Source organism: Diadema antillarum, unplaced genomic scaffold (genome assembly GCF_040938485.1).
Source record: "Diadema antillarum isolate AM-2024a unplaced genomic scaffold, OU_Dant_1.0 seq00001730_RagTag, whole genome shotgun sequence".
NCBI lineage: Eukaryota > Metazoa > Echinodermata > Echinoidea > Diadematoida > Diadematidae > Diadema > Diadema antillarum.
This window is the reverse complement of record NW_027272416.1, coordinates 455,675-465,000: the sequence shown is the minus strand read 5'-3', so window position 1 is coordinate 465,000 and position 9,326 is coordinate 455,675. Positions and strand designations below refer to the sequence as shown.

General features: G+C 37.5%; 1 protein-coding gene across 1 annotated transcript in view; it reads right to left on the bottom strand.

The window, feature by feature from the left end:
* LOC139711909 (trafficking protein particle complex subunit 4-like) overlaps positions 1 to 8,666 on the bottom strand; it is an 8,756-nt gene extending 90 nt beyond the window's left edge. The window contains exons 1-5 of the mRNA XM_071623755.1: positions 8,412 to 8,666; positions 3,059 to 3,233; positions 2,334 to 2,437; positions 1,756 to 1,882; positions 1 to 457 (exon numbers count right to left, since the gene is read on the bottom strand). The exon at positions 1 to 457 is cut by the window's left edge and continues 90 nt beyond it. Of these exons, the coding sequence (XP_071479856.1) occupies positions 379 to 457; positions 1,756 to 1,882; positions 2,334 to 2,437; positions 3,059 to 3,233; positions 8,412 to 8,586 (660 nt within the window). The 5' untranslated portion in view covers positions 8,587 to 8,666 and the 3' untranslated portion in view covers positions 1 to 378. The remainder of the gene's footprint in view (positions 458 to 1,755; positions 1,883 to 2,333; positions 2,438 to 3,058; positions 3,234 to 8,411) is intronic.
* Between the last annotated feature and the right edge of the window lie 660 nt (positions 8,667 to 9,326).

The following is a 9,326-nucleotide window of genomic DNA, read 5'->3' as shown; positions in this document are numbered from 1 at the left end:
ATACCATCCGATTCTCTGAATGACATTTTATGAAAGTCTAGAATGGATGACTTTTCATTGCTGTCAACACAGTAGATTACACTTGCAGTCCAATACATTAATGTGAAGCAGAAAGGTAAGTTTTCCCATTTTGTTGTTCATGGCACAGCATCAAGCCACAAAGTCACATGAATAGTCCATTAGCATCAACACCTCTTTGCGTCATGATGTTGGTGCCCCAGTGATCCCTTGCTTCAAAAATCTACAGCCTGTTCCACCTGATGGCCTTTATCCATACACGTGAGCTCTTTGGGGTAGCAAGCAAACATGAAGCCGTCCTTCTGTTGGTTGGGAGAGATAGTTCTGGTGATAATAGTTTGTGTTTCTCACTGACTCTCTTCATGAGCTTGCCGTGTAGAAACTGCTTTTCTCCGCCCCGTCCAGAGTTGCTTGAAGATTAAGGTCAAAGAGCTCACATCTGTTCAAGATGAAAATCAAAAGATGACTGAAATTTGCAAAGAGAAATCATCAACCTATGCTGGAAAAGGTCATGTGACCAAAATTATGTCTTGTTTATCACATAGTCTTATATTCTTTTCAAATCTGACATATACACATACAATTGTAAATAGGTCAATATTTTGTCATACAGTAGAAATGCACAAATCCTGTCTGCCTAGCTGCAAATGGTTTCACAATTAACACATCTATGGAACAAATATTAAAAGAGTAAAATCATAAAAAGAACAACACTGTACATGTAATATTACATGTACTTCACATTTCACAAATCTGCTTCACAAAAATTTACCACCTGTACTTCATCAAACATTCTTGCATGAGTGATTGAGCTTTGATGGGAAAAAAAATGGATAGCTGTCTAAGCTTCTGACACTTCTGAAGTGTATTGAACAACATTTGTATTATCATTGGATGTTCTCACAAGAAATCTATGTCTCAATGAAAATTACAATTTGGATTTCTAATTGCATGCTTTCAAAACTTCACATTCACATTGTGAGTAGTTCTAGGCCCCCCCTCCAGATCTTGGCCGTCGACCGCGCGATCGCGACGAAAACTGGCACACACATTGCCTATGATGTAATCTAAAGTACCATAAAGTTAATTTTTTCAAAAATTATAATTTACACTAAATTATGCTAATTTATGCATAATGATACATGAAATCAAACAATTAGGTATAAATTACAAATAAAGCTCAAAACAGGCACATTTTTTGTGTAAATATTCTTTTTAGTGTCCTTAGCAAATGTAAGAGAAAAAAATTGCGCAATCACACAAAATTTATTTATATTTTATTGTTTTTTGAATTTCTTATGTATTTTGCTTGTTTTTTCGACTTTATGTTTTTCATTGTTTTTTTGATGAAATTTGTCCGCGACATTGTTCCGAACAAGAAAATATGTTATTAATTGATTTTAATCGCTAAAACCCCAAAATAATCACACTTTTATGAAATTTGCCTGTAAACACAGTTTGCATTGAAATTGTACACAAATTCACGTTTTGAGCAATTTTTGGTCTGACATGCACGTGCATATTTATGCGCAACTTCCGAACCGCGCACTCGGGCATCGCAAATTTGGTGTCAAAAGATGCGGGAGACTCGAAAGAAAAAAGTCATGAAACGTCACGTTGATAGCTTCTCGCGATAGCGATACATCGCGCAAAACGTCTGGGGGGGGGGGGGGGGGCCTCCAAGGCCCCCCCACCCCCCCGGCCTATTTAGGGTTAAGTCTCCTTCAGAGGACTTACCGGACAGGCATGTCAATTGAGTAGAATGGGTTCTTGAGTGCATAGTCTGAGTAGAGCTCATAGATCTTCTTCAGTAGTCCTTCAACTCCGCCCTGCCTTGGATCAGCTAGGACAATCAGTTTGATTCCTGGAAAGCATAAAGAGAAAACAATCATACACCTGATGGATACATGAGTAATAGTACTGACAAAAACAATAACAAAACAAATAAACAATAATAGTTATTAATAGAAGAAGAAAAGTTACAATAACATGAGCAGGATTAATGTATCAGCAACATGAATGGTGTGCTATTTGTTTACTGAATATGCTGTACAGTTAGCGAGTCTACTTATTCTTTTTTTTTTATTTTTTTATTTTTTAGATTGAACTCACAAATTCATTGACCTTACATGTATCTGCCAAAAGAAGAAAAACATCTTTGAAAATGCAATCATCTATACTTGTGTCATTATCAATTTTCCCCCGCAAGTTTCATTCAAAATCCTTTCACAACTTTTTGAGTTTTTTTTCAAACAGACTAACCAACATCGATTAAAACATAACCTCCTCCTTCCCTGGCAAAGGTAAAAACCGACCTGACAGGGTCTGGTAGCAGTACAGCTTAAATGTGTCAGTTTCCAGGAGCTGGATACCCGATGACTTCTGCTCAGGTGAGAGCTGGCTTCCTATTGCATACAAACTGAAGACAAAAAGAAACAACTGCTTTAAACTGCAGAACTACTCACAGGTTTGCTTTGTGACATTTTTTTTTCTATAAGGCAAATCACAAACGTTGACAACTTAAAGCTAAAAAATATAAACATTTCACTTGATCTTAGACCTGTGAACCCAAGGCCAAAATCTTTTCATACAAAATGTCTGTAAGTTTACTTGATTACACATGATACCTACATCTACATGTATATCTAAAAGTTTCATGAAAATACAGTAAGTCATTGCAGGGATAAAGGGGAAGTAGTGAATCATAGCAAAATGATTTTGACCTTTGACCTTGGGCGTACACGCTAAGTTGATAGGCACAGCTTTGTCCACTCATACATACATATGCCAAGTTTCATTTCCACCCCTCAAACAGTTCTTTAGTTACATTGTCCAGAAAATCTAGACAGACAGATGGAAGGCCAGACAACAACCAAAAAAAACAAAAAAACTCTGGCGACACTTTGTGTAACAAGTACATTTTTACATTAATTAATTAGGCATGTTTCATTGAAACCGCTTCCTCAGTGCCAGCACCTATAGGATAAATCCAACTCAAATTCACTTTGGATTTAGACTAATACACCCCCTACATACTTACGAATGGAACATGCTGGCAAGCATAATCCTCTCATTGGTTGACAGCTTAGGGCGGCCGAACCTGATGGCTATCGGGTAGTTTTCCTGGTTGGCAATGACCTCTAGGACTTCCCGTCCATCTTCCAACTGCCGGCCTTTGACTGCCTCCCCATTTACAGCCAGCACTGTGTGACCAACTGAAAAAACAAACAAACAAGACAAAGACCACGTCAGATAAATAATAGTTTAAAAAAAGAGGAAGAATTGTACATGCAGTGGAGTTCACTACATTTCAAAACATTCTGAGAAGTTTGAAAACAATTTTCTACGATAAGAGACCTTGTAAAAGCAGATGTTTACTTGGTAAATCTTCAAGTCTAATATGTTGATTTTGTTATGGAGATGATGAATTGAGTGCAATAAAATTAGAAAGTGTCACTTTTTTTTTTTGGGGGGGGGCTGGTGTTTTAAAGACAGTGTTTGAAATTCAACTACACGTTTTAAGAGTATCATTCAACAGCAATCACTTTTTTGTTCCTTTGCACTTATGGATGCTCTATTAAAGGGAAGATAAACCCCAAGAACAATGTGGATCGAGTGAAAGCAGCAACATTAGTAGAACACGTCAGTCAAAGTTTGAAGAAAATCGGACAATCGATGCAAAAGTTATGAATTTTTAAAGTTTTGGTGTTGGAACCGCTGGACGAGGAGACTACTAGAGGTTATGACGTATGAGTGGACAACAATACCAAGAAAATATAAAGGGGCAAGTCCAAGATAATGCGCGCGTTACGTATGGGACATTCAGAGACTTTTATGACCTGAAAAATAGTGTCAATGGCCTTTGATCATATTGAACTTCATCATGGTGATTGATATCTAGGAGAAGTATAAACATGTAAAAAATTGAGAAAAATGACCTTGACAATTATATTCTAGAAGAGAAAATATGTGCCGTTACGTATGGGACCAGAAAACTTTTGTTTTTTTGAACATTTTTTTCAACCTCAAAACTCTCTGAAAGTATTTCATTCTATAACTTGTAACTCACTGTGATGAAAGTCACAACACTCAAGATTATCACAGGTAAGTTTCATGTCATTAGGCAAAAAGCTCTAATTACAGGTTCTAATTAAAGACAGACATGACGTGTTACGTATGGGACAGTTACGTATGGGACAGTTTGTCCCCCATTCATTTAGTGTGTGAAGAACCATGTTTATGGGTATTTTGCATAATTATTGTAGTAAAATCAGTTGAAACTACTCAAATACTGATCCAGATTGTCAAGGAAACATTATTCCCCGAATATTTACCATCACAATCATATTCAATCATATTTTTATATTTTTATGACCAACCTGAGTATGCATGCCCTTTGTCCCCCATTCGTTTAGTGTGTGGAGAACCAAGTTTATATGGGTATTTTGCAAAATAATTTTGCAAAATACCCATTAACAAATTTTTGCATAATTATTGAGGTAGAATCAGTTGAAATTACTCAAATGCTGTTCCAGATTGACAAGGGAACAATATTCCCTGTATATTTACCATCATAATCATATTTAATCATATTCTATATTTTTTATGACCAACCTGAGTATGTATGCCCTATCTTTATCAGGATAGTTACTACTGAAAAATTGAATAGTTTAAAGTGTTTACTTCCATTGATGAAGGGCAGTTTGCCATTTAGTTTCAACAAAAAATGACTTGACACAAGAAATATTAATTTTAATAAATAAGCAATACCTGCTGCGTGGAACCCCAGTGATCGAGTAGATATATGATGTCTGTCTAGCAGTCAGGTCATTGATTCGTGTCACACCTCGGTATGTACATGTATACCCATGAATTTTGTCATGGCTACTATTGAAACTGAATAAGGACAATTTGTGTATCACTTGCAATAAAAAGGAATCATTTTACTTTATATATTTTTTGTATATATTACAACCATTTCAAATTGGATCTCCATCACATAAACTTTGAATTCCTCTAGTCTTAGGATTGTATGCTCTTTAGTAATTCATATAATTGGTTTCCAATCATCTCATTAAATGTTGAAAACTGAATCCCCATTTCTACAAAAACTATACAACTGTACCATCCCTTTAATGCTGATTTTTCATTGTGTATTTTGCCATTTTCCCCTCCCCCTTTCTGAAAATTGTTCAGTCAAGTACATGCATTGTTTCACGTGTCTAAAACTCAAAAAGTAGCCACAATGTTGGGATGCTTTCTTCAGGATGATTGACCATTTGTGTACTGAGAGACCTTCCCAGCTAGCTACATGCATTCACATGCAATATGTATGAGGATGTCCCATACGTAACGCATTTGTCCCATACGTAACATTATTTTAATGCCTAATAAAATATATTTCTTTTACTGTTTTTTTCTTTTTTCTATGGTATTTAGTTTCTCTAAACAATAAATTAGAACTTTCCAAAAGGGCATTAAAATATCCATAGCAATTTCAGAAAAAACCTTAAAAAATGACCTCAATTTGTTACGTATGGGACATCTCATGATAAGACACGAGCTAATTTGCATAATCATTTGCATAATCCCTAGATTTTTATACCAAGTTAAACTATTTGATGAACTTCTTATGTCCACATATTAATCAAATATCATTTGCTTTCCTTTGAATTAATATGAATTTTTATAAATGTCCCATACGTAACGCTGTGTTTCACATTTATGCAAATGAAGCCCTTGAAATTTGCATAAACTTACATAATATCATTTTTTCCTCCATGGATTTCAAAACTTCAACTCATAAGCTTCAAAATGATACCAAACACGTCAATATTGAGCAAAGATGAAATTTTGCCTTCTGAGGGGACCTTATCTTGGACTTGCCCAAAGACAATTCTACAAAAATCCATTTTTTATGAAAATTACAAATTCCATCAACTTGATATTGACATATGTTAAGGGTAGCAATTATTCCCCCTGCTTTCTGAAAGAGGTTGCTCCATTGCTCTTACATAATTCTAGAAAAATGAATTTCTATTGAATTTCCTTTATATTTTCTTTGTATTGTTGTCCACTCATACGTCATATCCTCTAGTAGTCTCCTCATCCAGCGGTTCCAACACCAAAACTTTAAAAATTCATAACTTTTGCATCGATTGTCCGATTTTCCTCAAGCTTTCACTGATGTGTTCTACTAATGTTGCTGCTTTCACTCAATCCACATTGCTTTTTGGGTTTACCTTCCCTTTAAAGGTTTGCCATTTTTGGCACGGGGTAGCACACACTGTAAATGGAGTTGTGCACATCATTCACTAATAATGTCGAAAGTTCCTTGCAGGTTGTTGTGTTCTATGCATGAATACATGGTACCTTGGTATGTTTAAAGCCACCCCACACTACACAACTTTCAGATTTCAGCTATGGATCTAAGATAAACAAATGTGTTTATCCTGAGGCTGTTGTCATTTATTTCGGATCCAAAGTCTGTCTGTCATGGGAGTGAAAGTCGTACAGTGTGCTGTGGCCTTTATAGAGGAAAAAAGGGGTTCCCGCTCCCAAAGAGCTTTCCAGCAGGGTTATCGATCATGTAAAACTGGACGTGTGTGAGGGAGTTTATTCTGGGTTGGTGTAACTGCGACCAGCCCCAACACGCAGTGTTGGGGCTGCGCATTGTAGCAGACATGATCATGACAGGCGAAGTATAGCGCCTAAAAATCAATATGAAATCGCAAAAATTCTGCAATATGAAGACTTACAGGTGAAGATGTAATGTTGAAGACTGACTGCGTTCAATTTTTGGTTCTGGCAATAGTCCCTTTCTGCTCGGTTTGATGAGTTAAATGCGACTCGGTCGAGAGGAACTCGGGAGAACTACATCTTATACAGTCAATGGATTTGAGATTTGTGCGCATGCGCTGGCCGTCAAGTCGTGTAGCTTTGTGGCAAGGCCTTATCATACTGTTGGCAAACCCTCTCGCTGTATATTGCGTTGCTTTCTGGGTGGGTGCGCGCGCGCAGGCCTTGTCAGAAGGCTAAACGCATTGCGACTCCGCCAGCACATGAATATTTACGTGCGCAGTGTACTGCATACTGATTTCGAAAATGGTGAATGGGATGGGGAGCTAGGGACTACGGACCCGTATATGGCCGTGAAAAAAACGTTTTTTCAAGATCATTGGACCAGTGTGAACAAGAACAAGGTGAACGAAGGGTATTAATTAGATAATAATCTTATGTATACTATAAAAGTATGTTTTTTCCTCGTGATATTCGAAACTTACGGAGGTGCGAAAATCTGTGACAGACTGTGTATGTTTTTCAAGCTTACCGATATAGCACTCTATTGACTCAGGACGCTCCCACAGTGTGTAACTGTATACGGAGCGTCCCGGGGTTAGGTTGGTGTGCTACTAGCATGAGCAGTTTGTCTTCAATTGTTCTCAGTTTGTAAAATATGGTACATTACTACATAGCACATGTATGTGCGTCAGATAATACATGTACATTTAACGAAGTTTATACAAGGCTTTGTAGGTATGTGAGTCATCCAAATCTTTTTTTTAATCGTTTCATACAAAACACACTTTAATTCTCTAGCACACAGCTCAGTGCGCACTGCAGCCACACAGTTGCTATGTGTGTATGACTTCATGGAAATAGGCCTTAAATTCTAAATAATCCCAAAGTATTCAAGGCATGTTCTCATTCATTCTCTATCATCAAGTCATGCAGACTTTAGATTTAGAAGCCTTATTTTCATGTGAAACCAAAGAAAATACTGACTGCCAATTTGTTACTTGATCTGGACTGACTAGACTGGCTGTTGCCACTAATTTGCAGTGAGTGCTGGTTGGCTCTAACTACAATGTAAATTATGCGGAGCAAAGTTAGTACAGTACTTGGACGATTATCTTTGCATTGCATTGCTTAATGCTACACATGCACAATAACAACAATGGTTTGATGGGTTTCTACTGGTTCCTTCCATTGCCATTGATTGAATAGACCAGTCTCATAGATAGTGAGATCTACATGACTTGGCCCCGCCCCGCCCCTAAAGACCGGCCCTTGTCTTTCCTGACCATGCTGACTAACGTTACTGTTTAGCCAATTAATCAAAACAGTGCGTGGCCGTGGTGGGTCAGTAACGTTACCTTGAATAGGCCCTATATATCTTGAAAAATCAGTAAAAGCTCAGACAAAAATACACATAACATGGTAGTCCTTTCTACACATGGGAAATTTGTTCAGTGCTGCCACGATCTATCGAGCCAGCCAAGGATGGATAAAATGGCACACCATACACCACTCGGCTCAGCTGCTCACTCAGGCACGCGCACTACTGCACAGTCGCTCACAGCCAGTCCAAGCCAAGGGCCAAGCTCACTCACCCCGTATCCCGTCCCGCTGACCGAAAGCTACGACCACCCTTTCGTCCATTATCTTCAGTGTGAGTTCGAGAGGGTAGCTGAACGTCTTTTCCACCTCCGTTTTCGGGGTGCTGTGATCGAGTTGATATATCAGACCACCAGCCCTGTTGATTATATACACACTGTATATCGTCATAATGGATATCTATAAACGCGTTGATTGTAAAAATACAGGTTTTTAGGCAGGTCGATCTACTCGGTTGTTGCCAATTAATCTACGAATCCGATCGAGTACGTAGCTAGCTAGCTGTATAGTCGTGAAACGTTGGGGGCAGCAAACAAGCAAAACTTTTCTTTTTCCGTCTCTTCCCCCCCCCCCCCCCATTTCTAAAGGAAATCAAAAACCTTTTCTAGATGTTTTACCTCGATTTTCAAACAATTTGAAATACCAAGAAAATCTACTTGCAAGTCTATAATGCTTGTAATCAAGATAGACCTATTGGTAAAATGGGACAAATAAGAAAAAAAAAATCAAATATTCAAATGACAGGTTTGTCACAAAATAATATTAATGTGAGTGTTCAACTTTCCTTCAAATATATAGGTTTAAGTGAATGAATGGCTATTTTTTTTCTAAGAATGCAGATATTGGATTTCAGGATTTTTATTTCACTTTTGTCCCTTTTACAAGTTTATGCTTTGAGTAATTTTTAAGGCATGGAGAAAAAGTGTACTTTTGTTACCAAAGAGTAAATTTTTAGTACCTTAACTACGGCTGCATAAAAGACAGAAAAGGCTTACGAAACCAAACCTTTGCACCCCTGTTTGAAAATAGGCCTAGGCCTACTGGTGGCATGTTATTGACTATTTTTTGGTGATAAGAGTTCCATAAACAAATATTCCTTTGTGAAAGCACACCTTTTTGGCATTATTGGA